Below are 20,086 nucleotides of genomic sequence, written 5' to 3'. Positions count from 1 at the left end.
GCTGTTAATATTATCCTAGATTGCCTTGAATTGCTGGTTTATCCTGTTATATTAAGGTATCTTGTCTCCCTTATGGGACTGGAACCTCCATGAAAGTGGGAAGCCACTTTGTTTTCATTAGTTCTTAAATTAATTTTAAACAGGCATAAAATTCATTCACTGTCTGTGCAGTGCTATGAACAGTGCTGAGTTCTAACCCTCAGCTCCCTCCCCCACTCACCTTGCATGTGAGTGCAAGCACACACATGCACACACACACATGCACAAAAGTGCTCACCACAGTTCACTCATCCAAGTTCCATCCCCCGTGAACAGCCACCTTGCCCAACCCTTAGGCTTAAGGATGTGCACACTGGCGTTGTGGTCCCAGAGCGTGATCTGGAAGGGGAGCGTGAGAGCATCCCCTCCTTCCCACACTCTTCTTGCCCTCTGGAGTGCACACAGTGTGGCCAGATTTTAAACACACGACTGAACAAATCACTGTATATGACCCACAATCCTGAATGCTGCACAGTAATTATCTTACATTACCCTATTTCTTCATAGGATTTCTAGCACTGTTACCACACAAAATTGGGGTTCTCTGCCCAATGCACATAAATAAGCCAATTAATTACAGCATCAGCCTTTGGGAAAAGAGATCAGCTTTATTCTCTGCAGGGAGAACAGGGGGTGTGTGCCCTCAGATCTGTCTTCCCAGTTCAGGATTTGGGGCAAAATTTAGGAGGTTAGGGAGAACAGGCTGGCACATGGAAATGCGGGTGGGACAGGTTTTGATTGGTGGGCTTCAAGCATTTATGGTAAAGTTTTAAACATCTGTGACAGAGTTCTAAACATTTAGGATGGGTTTCTAAACATTTTTGATGAGGTGGGGCAGGAATTTTAACACCAGATGTTCCTGAATGAGGGATCCCTCACTTCTAATAAGAGTCTGACTTTCAAGTTCTGGTTATGTCCTGGTCCTTGGGTTCCATGGGAAGGAGGATCTATGGTTCTGCTGTCATTTCGGGTCACGATTTCTTCTTTTGTGCGTGCCCTGGCTACATGACTTTGCAGATTTTCTGAAAGGCAAGTCTTAATCACTCCGTTGACAAGAGCTGGGGTCAGGTGAACTGGTCCTGGAGGGCCCATGGTTATAGCATTATGTAACAGTGTTATCAAAGTGTCTAAGAATATAAGACTCTCATGCTATGATTTCCAGGTTAATGAAAATGTCTAGCCCAGAAATGGATGATACTCCAGTCCTCTTTAAAATGATAGCTTTATTTTATTCTTGCAGATAATATTTTCTAAAATTTTCTCTATGGAAATTGAAGAGAGTTAAATAACCAGTGCATAGGTTATGTTAGATAATGTTACGAAATTATGTTAAAATGTTCATTTCAGGTGCAAAATATTTTGTGTGAAAGTTCAGCAAGATGATTTCAGGTAGTTACAGAAAGTCTCACTTAAACTGACTGTTACTTACTCAGTTGTACGAAAAATCTACTACTTTGGAGAGTTAGAAAGGGTTTCTAAGAAGGATTTCTTTTTTTGGCAGCATAAACGAAAATGCCATGGACATTATAGCTTCACCAATTAAGCAAGCCAACTCATAAAACTAAACTGTATTCTTCATTTGAAAGTCAATAACACCCACCCTTACTAGTCCAATTAAAGAGTAGTAGTTCATTACTAAGCAAGAGTTCTAGAATCTTGAATTTGCATGTGTCAACTTCATATTACAGAACTAAGTTGCTAAAAGTCAGGTGTGTTTTCTAATGAGCTGATTATGTATCTCTAGGGAGAGCCCAGCCACAAAGGAGGAAGAGATGAGAGAAGTGGGAAAGAGAACTCCGAAATCAAAACTATGTACAAATCATGTTCTTCCTTTTTCTCTCTGTATCAAAGACAGATAAACTCCTTGAGGCTGAAAACGTTAGGTTAAAAGTCACAGTCCAAAAAGCAACTGGAAAAACTGAACAGCTTTAGAAAAGCCTGATAGGTGCAAGTTCAGCTAAGAATGAAAAGTATATAGGGCCGGCCCCGTGGCTTAGCGGTTAAGTGCGCGCGCTCTGCTGCTGGTGGCCTGGGTTCGGATCCCAGGCACTCACCGACTCACCGCTTCTCTGGCCATGCTGAGGCCGCATCCCACATACAGCAACTAGAAGGCTGTGCAACTATGACATACAACTATCTACTGGGGCTTTGGGGGAAAAAAAATAAATTAATTAAAAAAAAAAAAAGAAAAGTATACATTCTAGCATATTGGCTCTATCAAGAAATGAAGAAAAATGGTAAATTAGAAAAAATGATTATTTGATTTAAGAAACTCTTTAAAAAGATAAGAAAGAAGTTAAATAAATATGAAAATGGAGAGTTTAGTTTTCACGGAGAGCTAAAAACCTATCCGACTGAAATAGATGGTCAGATTAATATGCTAGAATATAAGAAACCAAGAGAACAATAGAGAACAAAAATTCTTCCATAAAAAGTCATATAGACCTAGATCTCAAGATCTAGAATTTGAGCTCTCCTGAATAAAAAATTCCCCCTAGGGCCAGCCCTGTGGCTTAGCAGTTAAGTGCGCACGCTCCGCTACTGGCGGCCTGGGTTTGGATCCTGGGTGCGCACCAACGCACTGCTTGTCTGGCCATGCTGAGGCCGCGTCCCACATACAGCAACTAGAAGGATGTGCAACTATGACATACAGCTATCTACTGGGGCTTTGGGGAAAAAAAAGGAGGAGGATTGGCAATAGATGTTAGCTCAGAGCCGGTCTTCCTCAGCAAAAAGAGGAGGATTAGCATGGATGTTAGCTCACGGCTGATCTTCCTCACAAAAAAAAAAAAAATTCCCCCAAGAAGATTCTACTAAAGCAGAATTGGTGAACTATAAGCAACTCTATATGGAAGAATTCAAAGTTAGAAAATAATTCTCAGATATCTAAGAATAACTGAGAGGCTGGTAGAGTCCAGTAGCAAACTCTTCACAGGCATGTGACCCAGAGTCACATAATATAACATTCAAAATGTCCCAGATGCAATCCAAAATTACTTGACATGTGAAGAGCCAGGACAATCTCAGTATCTTATGAAGGAAAAAACAATTAACATATTTCAATACTGAGACGACAACGATATTGGAATTATCAGACAAACACTTTAAGGCAACCATTATAACCATGCTCCAAGGAATAAGAGTGAACCCCTTTGAAACAAATGGGAAGACAGAAGTCTCAGCAGAGAAACAGAAGATATAAAAAGGGACCAAATAGAAAGTTTCAGAGGAAAAATACTTACAATAACCAAAAATTTTAAAATTCACTGAATGGGCTCAATCAGAACAACGGAGATGACACAGGAAAGAGTCATTGAATTTGAAGATAGATGAATAGAAATTATCCAAGCTGAACAACAGATAGAATAAAGATTGAAGAAAAAAGTGAACAGAATCTCAGGGGATTGTGTGACAATATGAAAATGTCTAATATCATGTCTTCAGAGTTCCAGAAGGAGAGGAGTAAGAATGTAGTGCAGAAAAAATATTTGAAGGAATAATGGCTGAAAACTCTCCAAATCTGCAAAAGACATAACACAGATTCAAGAAACTCAGTGAATCCCAAACAAAATAAACTCAAAGAACTCCACACCAGACACATCATACTCAAACTGCTGAAAATAATAAAGGAAATTAAGAGAGATTTAGAACTGCATGGCAAAACATGTCAAAATACATGTGAATCAGCTAAATCAGATTTTAGAGGAAAATTTATAGCTGTTGTTGACTCTATCTTGTTTAAATTCTATGGAAAGTGTTGATTTTTTTGCAGGCAATCAACTGCTGTATGCGTTCTGCTCAGGATTTTTACTTGCATTCAGAGGGAGAGGTGGGGTAAACTGTGCCTACTCCATTTTGACCAGAATCAAAACCGTAATTAATTTTGTTACATCAAAATTAAAATTCTATTAAATAAAAGACACCACATATACAAAGATAATAGGTAGCTGACAAAATGGGAGGAGATACTTTTAATGTCTAAAATCAATAAGCAGATTAATATATAGAATGTACAAAGCAATTCTGCTCCTGAATGTATCTCCCAGGGAAATTTTCAAACAGGTCCATAAATGGAGGAAGGGAAAAGCGAAAAGGAAGAGGAAGGTAGGAATAAAAGGATGGAAGAGAGTGAGGGGCAGAAAAATGAATATTGATTTCACCCCAATGCTCAATAAATTTTTTTTTGTATTTTTATAAATATATAATTGATCAATGAATATTTGTTAATGAAAAACTATGAGCAAATTGCGTGCAAGAACATATATCTATTTCTCTTCCTCTTGAGTTTCTCAACATCCTGGATTCACATACTTACACACATAGTGTATTTACATAAACACAGGATTTGGTCCTCTAATAGAACTACAACAATCTATTGCATAAGAAATTCTTAGAAAATTAATATAGATGATATCTCATGACAAATTATTACACAACATTTTAATTTTTTTAATATTATAATATTTATTAGTGAGAGTAGAAAAGAGGAAAGTCATTCTGTCTCAAGGCTTGGTCAAGGATTCTGAGGATGCTGAACAGATCATTGCTCAGGGCCTGACTTACTCATCATCAGCAATAACAAAAGAGCTGAGCTTTAATGAGGACTCTCTAAGTGCCACACACAGTTCAAGCACTTTACATGATTAGCCCTTACATATCATCCCTGTGGGGTGGGAACTACTGTGAGCCCCATCCTACCCAGGAGGAGGGGAGCCTGGGAAGATTCAACAGCCCAAGGCAGAGTCAGGATGTGAAGTCAGTTAGTGTGGCTACTATACAGAGAGGAAATACACAGCTCCTTTTTTCTACTTTCTGCCAAGAAATGCTTCTTCTTAGAGAAAAATGGAAGGTTCACCTTCTTGGTTGATTGTTTTTTTTCCTTTTATTTTGCGAATGTACAATTAAGTGCAGCACATTCTCATTTCATAAAGGCGCCAAGCTGGTCAGCTCCAATCCTGTTTATTAAACAGATCGGTTTCTCCAGAAGCTCTTCTGCCTATTTGCCAGGCACTGCAGTTAGAAAATCTGCCTTTAAGTTTTCATTAGCTAAATATCAGTAGAGGCTACGGGTGGATGTAAACTCAGACCAAAATCTACCCTGGTGGGTATGGGCCTAGCAGACCTGGACTGACGGCTAAGCATTGCCATTATTTCTTTTCTTCTTGGATTATTCAAGGTGAACTCAATTAAATTTACATAAATCTTGCTCTGTGCCAGTACTATAAAAGTGTTCTATTGATCTCAATCTTCCTCTATGTTTTTTTAACACTTGCAAGCAACATGCAGTCTTGTTTTTCCCCCCAGCTTTAGGGGACTCTTAAGAAGGTCACAATACATTTTTCCTAAAAGAACATTTTGGTGCAATACCTACTTGCATTTGCTCCTGTAAAATGCACGTGAGTACATGGAACTACCCACTAATGAGGAGCTACACTAAAGACAGAGAAACCTAAATACTGAATCTCATTATCAGAGATCACTAGTCTGCTTTCTATCCCTTAGGTGTTAAAAGGCCTGTTGTTTACTATTACCCTGAAAAGTAATCATACTTATGTAAGTCTGATATCCCAAGGTAACTGCATCCTTCTTATGACCTGCAGCTTCTCATAATTAGGTCTGAAACTTTACCCCTCGGAGGTGTTTCAAAGCTCTGTTCATGATAACATTCTTCAGTCCTCTAATTGGTGTTTTCTATCCTAGCCTGCTTTTTGTTTACATTTTTGAGTCAAATGTTTAATTATGGAGATGACAGTGCTAGAAAACTATGGGATAGTAGACCTAACTCCCCCTACTTTATTTGGAAATCACCCCTCCCCTCCACACATGGAGCACACAGAAGCAGCCATGTTTTTAAAGAGCCTGACCTCTTGGCGATGGTGGATATTTTTCAGCAGTGAGCCGTTTATTCAAGCTAGGTATCAGAGACTTTCCCAGGATTTTTAAATTTGATGCAAGAAAGTGCGTGAGTTAGCCTTTGTCTAGTGGTGGGAGCTATAAAAAGTGAATTTAAGACAGTTGGTGACTTTGCTGTCCCATGGAGGGAGGACATGGTCTTCAGTGAGAGAAAATGATTTTTTATGATCCACAAACACTGGAGGAGACAGAGACGAAGTCCTTAGGCACTCAAGCCCTCACTACACCTACATCTCAACTTCATTCCTACTGTGCTACATTCCTATGGTTTTGTTTCCAACTTTGGCTGATTTTGCTCATCACTGTGCATCTAAAATTGAACACAGAGCCTAGCAATTAGAATACTCCAGATTAAATGGATAGACAGAGCTACATTTGCATCTATATTTACATCTATATCTATATACATCTGTTGAATGAATGTTGAATTACATGAGTTGCCCTAGTAATTCCAATAAATTCCCCTTTTAACCAAAGTTGGACTTCTGCCACGTTTAATAGAGTTCTAACCTCCACAATAACCTAAAACAACTACTGCAAACATTCATTAGAAATGCCTTTTATTTTTCTAAATTGGAAGAAAACAACGAGACTATCAGAGTGGTCTAGAAAAATTGGGGCATTATATGCCAAACTGTGAAATGAAGACTACTGAGACTGACAGCACGTGCATGGCCATCACTAGCACGGCCTCTTCCTCAATTCCTCCAGTTAGGAGGGCCACGTAGGAACTTCCCTTAGTGCCCATGACAACAAGGCGGAGATCCCTCCTCCCAGAAGCTATCAACTATGAACTCAGGGCAACAGTGGAAGTGCAGCAAACCCTTCAAGACATGCTTTATAATAACCTGGATTCAGATGAAATTGTGCTTCCCCAAGCCTATACAGTGCAAGCCAGGCTAGGTTGTAAAGAACATGATTATCATGCAATAAATATTAAGTACCTACTATGTACCAGGCACTGGGCCAAGCACCAGATATGTGTCCGTGTACAAGAACATCTAGGTCCCTGCCCTCATGGAGCTTACATTCTAGTGGGGAGACAGACAGTACACAATGAACATGTAATTATAGTTATGAAAGTGCTATGAAGTAAACAGAGTACTCTGATGAAGAAAACCTGTGTGTCTGTTGGAGCGTGGTATATACTGTAGGATGGCTGATCAGGAAAGAACTCCCTGAGATGTGGGCCTTCAAGCTAAGACCTGTAGGATGAGAGAGAGCCATGTAAAGAGGGGAAAGAAAGTTCAAAGGCCCTGAGGTGGAAGAAACTTGAGGTGCTCCAGCCAGTGTGGCGAGCAAGGGGTGAAGTTGAAGAGATATGCCAAGGTCTCGCAGGGCTGTCCAGACATGTAAGAAGTCTTATTTTCCATGCAGTGGGATACCACTGAAAGACTTTAAGCAAAACGGGACATTTGAAAAGATCACTTTGATTTTAGGTGGATAATGGAGTCAGGTGGGGGTGGAGAGGTACTGTCTTAGTTTGTTTGGGCTGTTATAACAAAATGCCACAGACTGGGAGGCTTATAAACAACAGCAAATTGATTGCTCACAGTTCAGGAGACTGGGAAGTCTAAGGTCATGGCACAAGCATGGTCACCATCTAGAGAAGGCCCTCCTCCTGGTTCATAGCTGGTGGCTTCTCACTGTGTCCTCACATGGTGGAAGGAGCTAGGGTCTCTAGGGCCTTCTTTATAACACTAATCCCATTCATGAGTGCTCCACCCTCATGATGAAAGCACCTCACGAACGCCCCACCACCTCCTAACACCATCACCTTTGGGGGTTAGGATCGCCACATACGAATTTGGGGAGGACATAAACATTTAGACCACAGCAGGCACCAAGAAAGGAGGCAGGGAGGGTAGTTAGAGGTGTTCTAAGTCCAGGTAAGAGTCCAGGTAGTTTGTAGTAAGGTGCTGGCAGGGGAGACAGAGAGAAGTTGATGAATTAGTGACATACTGTGGGTGTAGAACTCAGGAGCCTCAGTAATCCAGGAGCAGACTGACTATCTCCCCAGGAACTCCTCAAGCTTGGTAGCTGGCTAACAGAATCATCTAGGGAGCTACCAAAGACAGATTGCTGAGTCCCATCCCTAAAAGCTTAGGATTCAGGAGTCTGAGGTAGAGCCCAGGAGTCTGAACTCTCCATGAGCCCTTGAGAGACTCTGATACAAGGCGAGGCTTGAAGACAGCATGGATTTCTGCCATTATCCAGGTCGGCTTTATTCCCACACCCTAGATGCTTTGGGCTGTCTCCTCACATGGCCCAGCTAGCACATTAAGAGAGTAGACTAATCTCAAAGCAGTAATAACACATTAGGAAACAGCAATGGATGTCCTAGATTCTGGCTTATTCCAGCAAGGTGAAGACCCCATAGCCAATCTAACATCAAACAGCAGGAGAGCTTGGGGAAATGAGCTCTCCTATTGAACTGACTCTCTAACCTTGTTTTGGATACTTAGCTTTGTTAAGAAAATTTTCTAAAAGTGTGTGGTTTTATCTTTTGTAAAAGGCAGAATGGTAGGCATACATGAATCTTTGGTAATTGGGGTCCTTCTGAGCTTCAGGATTATCTTCATTATTACAGTCTGGAACTGGAGTTGGTGAGTTGAATTGGCTTACAACAGCAGGCTCTGAATGGCAGACACCGAGAGGAGGGGGCTTCAGTGCCCCTCACTCCTAGGATCTCCAATAGCCCCCCACGTCCACCCCAAGCAAGCCCCACAAATAAATATATATATTACATAAAAACAATGTATTTGTGCCTACCAAAGGAAAAAGAGTTTCAAGCCACTTCAAATAAGCACACATTCTAAGTAAATGAGTCCGCTGATCTCCGCTTTTGCTGCCCTGTTTTATGGAATCTCTTACGGAAATTCTGGAACCTTCACTGGCTCCAGGAAGGATCTGATACTAGTCCAAATTTTCTGCCTTATATACTGGTATAAACTTAAAATTATACTAGTTATATTCCGCTTCGGGCCAAGATGGAGTAACAGGGACTAGCTATACCCTCCCACCTGATACAACCAAAAACTGGAAAAATATATGGAAAAAAAACAACTTTTAAGACACTGGATATCAGGCAAATTAAGACAGTGGGAAACGAACAAGGTGAGACCTAAGAACTGCCCCAGCTTACTGTCTTGAAAAAGTTTCCAGGCCATAGGGCGGGGAGGGGGTGAGAGAGACTGATTGTGATGATGGTTTCATGGATGTTTACATAGGACAAAATGTATCAAATTGTACACTTTAAATATTGCAATTTATTGTATGTCAATTATACCTCAATAATGCCATTAAAACAAAATTCTACTAAGAGAGCTTCTTTCCTTGACCTTCTGGCTTTAATTCCTGTTAAAATGGAAATCCCACTGAAGGGGAACCAGTTTAAATTTGAATTACAGTCATGCGCTGTGTAACGATGCTTTGGTCAAGGATGGACTGTACATCCGACGGTGGTCCCAAAGATTACTACCATGTGCCCTAGGTGTGCAGTAGGCTATATCATCCAGGTTTGTGTAAGTACACTCTATGATGTTCACACAACAAAATCACCTAACGACGCATTTCTCAGAACATATCCCTGTTGTTAAGTGGTGCATGACTATATTAAGTTATCACGTTGTGGTGTCAATAAAAACCCAAGAGCAGAGCTTTATAGGGAGAGCAGGATGCCTACTAGGGAAGGCTAGAGAGGACTGCACAGAGGTGGGAGAGAGGGACCAGAGGGGAAATGGAAACCAACTTGACAAGTGTGTGGACAGCTGGAGCCCGCACAGGTGGTTCCGTTGGAAATGTGAGGGGCTGGGTTTCAGTTGCCACGATAAATGGGGAGCACTACTGGCAGTTAGTGGACAAGAGCCAGGAGGCTCAAGTCCCACAGTGTGTGGGATCACTCTGCGTGACAATGAATGGTCCCACACAAAGTGTCAACGGCACCCACTGAGAATCCCTAGTGGAAGGAATTGGGCTACACAGGCTGTTGGTGGCTCCCCATTGCCAGCATTACAGAGGGGTCTCGGTGTGTGTTCTGAGTGGTGGTTTGCAACGCAAAATAGAACACTCACTCGTCAATCTTGTCTTAGCCAGTAAGTTTCTGATGTTTCAGCTTCAAATATAATCAGAACCTCCAAAGCCCTGAGAACCCTGACAAGAACACAGAGACTTTTTTTTTTCAAGACTTCTTAGTTGTTTTTTATTTTTTTGGAGTATAATGGACATACAATATTCTATTAGTTTCAGGTGTACATCATAGTGATTCGATATTTATATACATTACGAAATGATGACCATGATAACTCTAGTTACCGTCTGTCACCATACAAAGTTACTACATTTTTATAGCTAACTCCTTAAACTCTAAAAACCTTTAAGAAAATTACAGTTACTGTAGCCAACTTTCCACCAATTTTCTTGTCCAGAATAGTTGGTTGTAAAGTTAAAATTCTGTATAGCAAATTGGTGATGTGTTCCAAGTAGAAAAAAGAATCTTCCTAAACCAAAAAAAATTTTTTGGTGAGAAAGGAAGTTATAATAAGGAAATTTAGATTGAGAAGAGACCTTGTAGGTCATCCTGATCCAACAGCGAGAGAAGGTGAGGGGAGAGAAAGTGCAGTGGGAAAAGGCCCCTTCTCAGCAACCTAAGTGATTGCACAACATGGTCCACTGCAGGTTTGTGAATATTCCCTGGTTAGGAGTTCGCTTTTTCTTTCTGCAATGTTGTCCTAATGTGGCTATTTCCCCCACACCATGACCTGTCTTTCAGTACCCCAACCCACATTAATTTTCCCCAAGCCTATATATTCCCGCACTCATGGCTCTTAGAATCCTGCTCCCCTCCTCCTTCTAAAGTCTAGATACTTTAAAGTGTGTAATAGAATCCTACTTCGAGTTATGCAGCTTAGGAAACTCCTTTATAAATTTATACCCAGACTTCTCTCCCACTGTATGGATCCCTCTTGACATCCTTATTTCTCTGAAAGGCATCACCTTGCAGTCGCCTCAGCTTGAAACTACAGTGGTTTCTCTCTCCATCTCTCTTATGTTCAATCAATTGCCAGTCTTGTAGATTTCGCCTCTGAAATGTCCCTTCCGTCCATCCCTTTGTCTTCATTCCCATGACCACCAGCCTAATTCAGATTCTCCTTACTCCTCACCAGTCTTTGGTCTCTCCTGCTTCAATCCATTTTAAGCATAACTGTCAGATTATTTTTCTGTAATAATGGTTTTTATCATATCATTCTCCTGCTCAAAACTTTCAATAGTTTTCTCATATCCCATGAAATGACATGTAAAGTCTTCATCTGAATTTTTAAGACCCTCCAAAGGGCCCAACAGTAAGCCCAATTTACTTTCTAACTTTGTATCTGGTGATCATGTTCTATTTTTATTTATTTATTTATTTATTTATTTTTCTGTGAGGAAGATCAGCCCTGAGCTAACATCTGATGCCAATCCTCCTCTTTTTGCTGAGGAAGACTGGCCCTGAGCTGACATCTGTGCCTGTCTTCCTCTACTTTATATGGGATGCCACCACAGCATGGCTTGACAAGCGGTGCGTCGGTGTGTGCCCGGGATCCGCACCCGCAAACCCCGGGCCTCCGCAGCGGAGCGCGTGCACTTAACCACTTGTGCCACCAGGCCGGCCCTGATCATGTTCTGTTTTTAAATTACACTAGACTGCTTACCTTTCCTGATACACGTCCCGTTTTCCTGCCTCGATCTTAGCTTCCACTAGTCCTTCCAACTACAGTATCTCCATCTCCAAGTGCACTACTCCTTTACCTACTGCCATCTGGCATCTAGACTTCTCCCCACGACTAAATGTAATCTTTCCCCTTGTTAAATATCGTTAACAGTTTGCTCAAAACCATTTACGACAAGTAGCGTGTGTACTTCGTATTATCTTTATTCACGCAAATGTCATATACCCTGGTTAGAATCAGCTTCTAAAGGGTGGGCACAATGCCATACTCATCTTCGTATCCATTCCAGGGCCTGACACAGTGCCCTACACAGAACCAGAGCTCAATACATGTTTTTGAATTTAATTTTAATCAATTACTTGTTTATGTTGTGACACCTATATATTTAGTTGAAATGAGAAAAATTATACTTCACTACTTAACCAGCTGGACTTGAATTTAAAGAAAGTTCTCTCAAAATACTTTCTTCATTATTACATATATGAGATAAACAGAACTCAGTCCAAAGCCATTAGTATAGAAAAAGTGTTAAAAAAAATTTGAAATGTAAAATAAGTTTTGGTCAGCCAGTTAAAAACATACTCCAAACAACAATCTCACCTGAGAGAGGATTCATTCAGACTCCCAGGCTCTTTGCCTCTCCAAAACACAGGGCCATTACTCTCTTCTTTGACTAAAAAAAAAGTTAGTTGGTCATTAATTGCATAATTTGATTGAATTTAGGAAGAAGATGCAGTCACATGTACTGATCTGATGAGTGTTCATAAATTCTCAAAAAACTTACAAGTACGAAATTATAAGCTGGGTAGCATGAGGGAACAAAAAGAACTTTGGCTTTGACATTAAAACGTGCTAAAGTTCAGACTCTTGTAAAGTGTACACTTTACAAGTTACTTTATTGCTCCGACCTCAGCGTCTTCCTTTGTAAAAATGAGGATGATAATTCTGTGAATGAAAATGAGACAATGTGTATAAAAATGACTCACGGCGATGCCTGGCAGAGTAGGTATACAATAAACATTAGCCTGATTTAAAGCAAAAATCAAAGAACCAATCATAATTTACATCAAGAAAACTGTCACGTCCTCCCCATTATGTGAGTGTATTTTGTTTATTTATTAGCAGGGATAAATAATAATAGTACCTAATAAGTATGCTTAACAAGAACCAAATATACGTTTCCATAAGCTACTGCAAGAGGTCAGTATGAGCTACAATTCTAACCTCCAACGGCAACTTGTGTTCCCTGTCACAGCACCTCCCATCCCTGCAGAAGAAGAGCTATGAGTCAGGGATGCACAGGCCACACAGAGAAAGGGAGGGAACGAGGGAAGGCCCTTGCTGCCACACAGAATCCCTTTTGGGGATTTCCCTGGCTCTCTTAGCTGCTTCCTTTCTTGGCTTGCTTGCTTCCCTTTCCTCCTCTCTTCCCTCCTTTTTTTTTCTCAATTTGTTTTTCTTTTGAGATAAAATTTACATAAAATGAAATGCAAAACCTTAAGTGTACTTTCACTGAGTTTGACCCATTTCCTTTTGAACTGCTCTGTGCAACTCTTCTCTCTCACTCCCGTGGGTCTGAGAGGAGCCCAAGGCACCTCCATGCTTGGAAGAAAGAACTCGCTCACTTCAGAGAGTCAAAGACCATGCCGGGTGGGGTCTACAGAAAGATGGAGGGTGTGGGCCATTAAAGCTTGCTCTGGTCTGGGCATAAGAGGTCAACACGGCCCCCTTGAAGTCCAGCATAGCTCATCAGAATCGGAGACCACCTGGGGATTTGAGGCAAAAGGCCTGATGATAAAAAGCATTCTTCATGAATCTGCAGCTGCAGGGGCTCTCTGTTGGAGGGGTCAGGGTGTAGTGGTCATCTGTCATTGTGTCTTCCCAGCACCTCCTTTCTTTGAGGAACTGTACTCTTCCTATAGTTACCACGGTGCCCCCATCTTTAAACAGAAAAAGATTGCTCCTTCCATGAAACTAATGATTAAGCTTCAGTGTTCCTCACTTGCCTGAATTCCTTCCAAAGTCTTAGGAGAGGCCCTAACAATGTGTTCACATGGTCAAATGTTTTTGTAAAATATGCAAAGGGAAGATGTTTCAACCACAATCATTTAAGACCATAGGCTCATCCCACTTCGATTTTTCTTCGGTCTCACTTCCCCTCTTGGGAGTAGCCATAGGCACTTTATATTTGTGATTTCTTCTGCCCAGGTTTCTACAGAGTGCTGAAGTCATATTTGCTGTTTTAACTCTTTTTCTCAAGGAGGGCTCTACAAATTGTATGAGTTTCAGTTCCCACAAAATCTGGATCCACCTCTGCCCTAGCCATAGCTGACTGGTCTGGAGTGGGCTTCTGATCCAAGTTGGGCCAATCAATGTCTCCCCCTAGACTTGTGACATCTGGACCTGAAAGGCAGAGCTAGGAGTCTTTGAAGCTGGCTGGGCCCTAGAAGAAGGTCCCCCACAGGCTGTTCAGGCCCTGGAACAGGTCCCTAGGTTTCTGGTTTTCAACTATTTGGCTCTTCTGTTCCCCTTTTAATTCCCTAAGAGACTCCAAAAATCCTTCAATAAATTCCCTTTGGCATTAAAATAGGCAGAAACAGTTTTTTCTGCTTGCAAGCTAAGAAGCTTTACTAAAAAGTAAGTGTTTAAGACTCCAATTATCATAGAAACTTCTAAGAGTAGGCATTTCACAAATGTGGGTACTAAATGTGATACAAATAATGCCTTTGATTATTGCTGGAATTAAGGAGAACATATTAGCACGTGTGGCCCAGAGGTCAGACAGGTGTGAGCCTATCTCTTGCTTCAGGACCACATATTACAGAATATGTAGGGGGTGATCCACTGGGGTCCTGGGTATACAGTGATACCCAACCCAGGGAACAAGCAGCTCGGAGGAGAACTGGAAACAGAGAGCATGGCATTGCTGGCGAGCTGGGAAGGGGAAGGAGATCTCTGAGGCTTCTCTGTTAGGAAGAATGATCCTGTACCTAGGATGAAGTTGCCTCTTAAGCCTGATTTCTCCCAAGTTCACTAACCAATCTTGAACTTTCTCTTTTTTGTGCGAGGTCATTAAAAAGTTATGACAAAAAACAACTTTAGTGTCAATGTCTCTGCCTCTCTTTATCTTAGCTTTAAATTTTAATTCGTAACAATGGCGTGGAGCATCTTAGGACCCTCTCTGCTCTCCAGCGAATAATGAAGTACAGCTTGATCTCTGTTTCTACACATGGTAGAATGTTTGGTCTCCTGGATGCCACTGACCAGAGTCTGGCAGGTATACGGCAATGATGACAAGAGAGCCTGAATACAGATCCTAGAGAATAGAGTTGTCTGCCAGTGTACTCTCTGGTGGGCGCGCAGCAGCTCAGACTCTTCCTCAGGAGCTAAGGTCTGCAGTCCTTCAGCCATTTAGCACAACGTACATCTGATGGCATGTTCAGTAGTGCTGGTCAGCTGAGGAACTTTCTTAGAAGGGACACTACAAAAAGGATGCATCTTCTTTGTGAACTGCAAGAGGTTTGATTATTTTTGTCAAAATCCTATTTCCGGCAGGAAGACTGCCGAGCTTATGTAAAAATTACCCACTAAACAGAGACTCATCAGTGCCTTGTTGTTTTAGTTTTACCCCACACATCACTGGTTTTAGAGAATGTTTAGGTTTTAGGTTTAAAATAAAAATTATATCTCTATACACATATATACATATATATGTAAAACTTAGGTTCCATTTACATTTCATTAAATTATTATGTTTCATTCTAGTTTGGGGATTAGTCTACCTTACATTATGCCAACGTTTCAAAAGATACCACTAAAGCCATTAAGGTCTTTTATATGATACTAGAGCTGCAATGACCAATTTGGTAGTCACTAGCCACCCGTGGCTATTTAAATTAAATTAAATTAAATTATTCAGTTAGTAGCACTAGTCACATCACAAGTGCTCAGTGGCCACTGGCAGTAGATGGCTACTGTATCAGACATTGTTAGACTAGATATAGAACAATTCCATCATTGCAGAAGGTTCTATTCGACAGTGCTGTTCTAGAATGTACCTGAAACTCAGGGGCTAATAACTCAAGTCATTCTAGAGCTTTAGCTGCCAATGCAGTTCACCACTGTTGCTCTGCCTGTCAGAATTGTTCATGTAGAGTTTAATAACCATCCTCTTTCATCTACACATAAAAAATACAATTCAAAATGCAAACTGTGGCCCATATAAGGACACGTGTGTACTATGGAGAAAAGTTTCTTTTTCTGTACATCTCCAGAAAAGCAGGGCCTAATTAGGAATCCTGTTAAATGTGTGATGATTAAACTAGGTATTTTTACGATAAATGATTTGCAATTTTGAGCTTCCTTTGTTGACTGGAGTGTGAGCACCTTTGCCACATGACACAAATATTCCCTAGGCTTTCACCCAAGAGGTTTGGAGTAAGTTCTAATAATTATCTTTATTTAAATGCTCAGTAGTTAATGTGTGCTGCTTCTCCAGGCATGTCATCATTATTAACACTGAGGACTCCAGTAACAACTACTGTCAAATAGATGGTCAGGCAGGTGTGAGCCTATCTCTTGCGTCAGAACCACACATTACAGAATGTCTAGGGGGTGAACCACTGGGTATACAGCGATACCTAACCCTGGGAACAAGCAGCTTGAAGGAGACCAGGAATCAGTGCTTCACTGTTGGCATGTGGGGAAGGGGCAATGTTTTTGTCCTCTAATGTGTGCTATGTATGACTCCTTGTGACAGGAGCAGTTTTGTATTTTCAAAAGCCCCTGCGAAAAAGTGTCAGATGGTACCTTCAAGGATGGGGGAGCTAATTCTATGAATAGCCATGTGCATGAACATAAGATAAGGTTTTTTAAAACTCCTCACTGCTTTTAACATCATTTGCAAAGTTTCTAGGAATTTGAATTCCATAAAACTTCTACCTGTAATTGGCTTAATTTTTTTTTTAATTTTTTTTTTCTTATTTATTTCCCCCCAAAGCCCCAGCAGATAGTTGTAGGTCATAGCTGCACATCCTTCTAGTTGCTGTATGTGGGACATGGCCTCAGCATGGCTGGAGAAGTGGTGCGTCGGTGCGCGCCCGGGATCGAACCCAGGCCGCCAGCAGCGGAGCGCGCACACTTAACCGCTAAGCCACGGGCCCGGCCCTGTAATTGGCTTCTTTAATGTGTGTTTTTATCTCCTTATACATGTTGGGAGAAAAAAAAAGCCAAGAATAATTATGCTTGTGGACAAGGATACATATGCATTTAAGGCAACCAACACCAGTTAGGTATCCTAATTAGTGTGACAAGAGACCTGGTGAGCAACCGGGGATTTAATAAGTCCGCTAATTACAACAGCTTCTACAAACAGTTTCCGCTAATTACAACAGCTTCTACAAACAGTTGCCATGCCATAGAGGGTCAGGGTGGAAAGGGGCTCGTCCGTGAGCGTGTACAAACATCGTCAATTTTCTCACACTCTGTAGCTACTCAGTACTCCACCAGGCTCTGGGTCTGACTTGGGGTGAAGTCTAGTGAAGAGTGAACGGGCTGCTCTGGGCTGGTCTAGCAACACGGGCTAGATATCAGAAGCAGAAGGGCCTACCCAGGACCCTCTCGGACCTCATCCTTCTTGTCTCCTTCTATGCTAAAGATGCGATCTCAACAGCTGACTGCTTTCCTGCTGTGTGCCCAGCCCTGCCCACATTATTTCATGTAATACAGCAGCCCTGTGAAGCTACTAATAGAGACCAGGAAACCAAGGCTCACAAAGGCTGAATGACTTGCAGACAGTCACACAGCCAGGAAAGGTGAGAGCCAGAATGCAAATCTGGGCTTAGCTGCGTCCCAAGTCCATGCTCTTTCTCTCTGCTTTTCACCCACTCCCAATGCAGGATGGATACCGTAAGGGGCTCCTTTATATATATCACATTTCACAGACATCCATATATATAAAATAAGACTATGAAAGTAAACAGTGTGATGCTGAACTATATATTCTATTTTATTTTTAGCCATTCGTCCTTGGATTTTCAAAACTTCACAAGAAAGGTTTAGGTAAAGCCCAAATGTGAAATACAAACGCAGGGCAGCTCTGGTTGAGTCGGGTGAGCTCCGCAAGCCCTGACTCCTCATCCTCCCCTCCCTTCCCCATCCCACGGTGGATCTTCTAGATCTCCTTGGGCATGATGGGAAAATCACCTGCACCAGACGCTGAGCTCCCTAAAAACAAGATCTAAGGATGACATTCATCTTTTTCTCTAGGTGTGAACCATAGTTCTCGGATGAACAGATTCCCAATCCATATTTTTGAATGAAGAGTGAATGCTGTTAGTAACCAAAATAAACCATAATTATCAGGGCAGGACCCTGTGGCTTCCCTTGATGGTGGGAGCCCCAAGGTTCACAGAGACAACTCTCAGGAGTTTTCCTAAAGCCAGGTTCACAATCTTTCCAGTTACCCTCTGCACTTCTTCACCAGGGTTTTCATTAAAATCCGTGGTGGTTAATAAGGTTATTAAAATCAAATAAGAAATGACCAAATGGAATCCAGATTCTAATTCATTGGTTTTTTTAAACTAATATTTAGTGAACACACTTCTTTTTCTATTTTTCTTTCTTTGTTTCTTTCCCCTCCCTCTCTTCCTTTCTTTCCACTTTTTTCTTTCTTTCCTTCCTTTCCACATATCCTTATTCATGGCAAACTATGTCTGGACACGATGCTGCTGATAACAGATTAGTCAGCTCATCCTCAATGTAAAGAACATTATATTCTCAACATCACTAATTGTCAGAGAAATGCAAATCAAAGCCACAATGAGATATCACCTCACCTGTTAGAATGGCTATTATCAAAAAGTCAAAAGATAACAAGTGTTGGCGAGGATGTGGAGAAAAGAGAATCCTGTGCACTGTTGGTAGGAATATAAACTCGTACAGCCACTATGGAAAACAGTATGGAGGTTCCTCAAAAAACTAAAAATAGAACTACCATATGATCCAGCAATCCCACTTCTGGGTATATATCTGAAGGAAATAAAATCACTATCTCAAAGAGATATCTGCACTCCCATGTTAATAGCAGCATTATTTACAGTAGCCAAGACATGGAGACAACCTAAGGATCCAGCAACAGTTGAATGGATAAATAAAATGTGGGGTGTGCGATGCAATATAATTCAGCCTTAAAATATGTACTATTATTCAACTTTAAAAAAGAAGGAAATCCTGCCATTTGTGACAACATGGATGAACCTAGAGGCCATTGTGCTAGGTGAAATAAACCAGACACAGAAAGACAAATACTACATAGTGTCACTTATGTGGACTCTGAAAAACGTAAACCAGGGGCCAGCCCAGTGGTATAGTGGTTAAGTTCACGAGCTCTGCTTCAGGGGCCTGGGGTACACTGATTCAGATCCTGGGCTCGGACCTATACACCACTCATCAAGCCATGCTGTGACGGCATCCCATGTACAAAAGTAGAGGAAGATTGGCACAGATGTTAGCTCAGGGACCATCTTCCTCAAGCAAAAAAAAAGAGGAAGATTGGCAACAGATGTTAGCTCAGGGCCAATCTTCCTCACCAAAAAAAAAAATAATAATAATAATAAAGGTGAACTCACAGTAACAGCTAGTAGAATGGCAGTTACCAGGGGCTGGGGGTGAGGGGAAAACGCAGATGCTGGTCAAAGGGTACAAACTGTCAGTTATAAGATAAATAAGTTCTGGAGATCAAGATGTACAGCATGGTGACTGTAGTTAACAATAATGTATTGTATACTTGAAATTTGCAAAGAGTAAATCTCAAGTGTTCTCACCACAAAAACAAAAAAAAAAGGTAACTATGTGACATGATGGATATCTTAACCAGCCTGATTGTGCTGATCATTTCACACTGTATACATATATCAAAACATCACATTGTACACCTTAAATATATTCAATTTTTATTTGTCATACCTCAATAAAGCTGGGGAGGAAAAAAAGAACATTATCTTTTTTGTCTCATAAAGAAATGTATCTTTTCTTATGTCGCTTTAAGAAATATACATTACATACCTTTTTTGTTGTTAGGATTGGCATGATGAAATGGAAATAAGAATTTCCTGACACCTTTTGATTTCTCACACTCTTTTTTCAAAACACTTGAAGAGTAGATAATACGAATGTGTTGGTTGGTTTCTCTACCTGGTGAACTCAAAAATTCTGGGTCATCATCAATCTGAAAAAAAAATTGATTGATCTGATTGAAGACAAATACAACTGCTTATCTAATCTGGGATAATAAGTCCCCCAAGCTTAGGGCAAGTTTAAACTGCATTCTTTCTTTTTGTTTTTCTCCCCGGGAAGTCTTTCCTCTTCTCATTGTTAGGTTTCCCAATTCCTCGTCTATTTGTTCTAGTCCTTACTAAAAATGT

General features: G+C 41.0%; 1 protein-coding gene across 3 annotated transcripts in view; it reads right to left on the bottom strand.

The window, feature by feature from the left end:
- C17H12orf56 (chromosome 17 C12orf56 homolog) overlaps positions 1–20,086 on the bottom strand; it is a 95,273-nt gene that overhangs the window by 32,880 nt on the left and 42,307 nt on the right. For all 3 annotated transcript variants that reach the window (XR_009222519.1, XM_058557724.1, XM_058557726.1), the window contains exons 2-3: positions 19,728–19,890; positions 12,264–12,336 (exon numbers count right to left, since the gene is read on the bottom strand). Coding sequence is in view for 2 of the 3 variants with exons in the window: in XM_058557724.1 (XP_058413707.1) it covers positions 12,264–12,336; positions 19,728–19,890 (236 nt within the window). In the remaining variant the exon portion in view is untranslated. The remainder of the gene's footprint in view (positions 1–12,263; positions 12,337–19,727; positions 19,891–20,086) is intronic.

Source organism: Diceros bicornis, chromosome 17, assembly GCF_020826845.1.
Source record: "Diceros bicornis minor isolate mBicDic1 chromosome 17, mDicBic1.mat.cur, whole genome shotgun sequence".
NCBI classification, from domain to species: Eukaryota; Metazoa; Chordata; class Mammalia; order Perissodactyla; family Rhinocerotidae; genus Diceros; species Diceros bicornis.
Note: the sequence above shows the minus strand (reverse complement) of the source record. Positions and strands in the feature narration are given on the sequence as shown.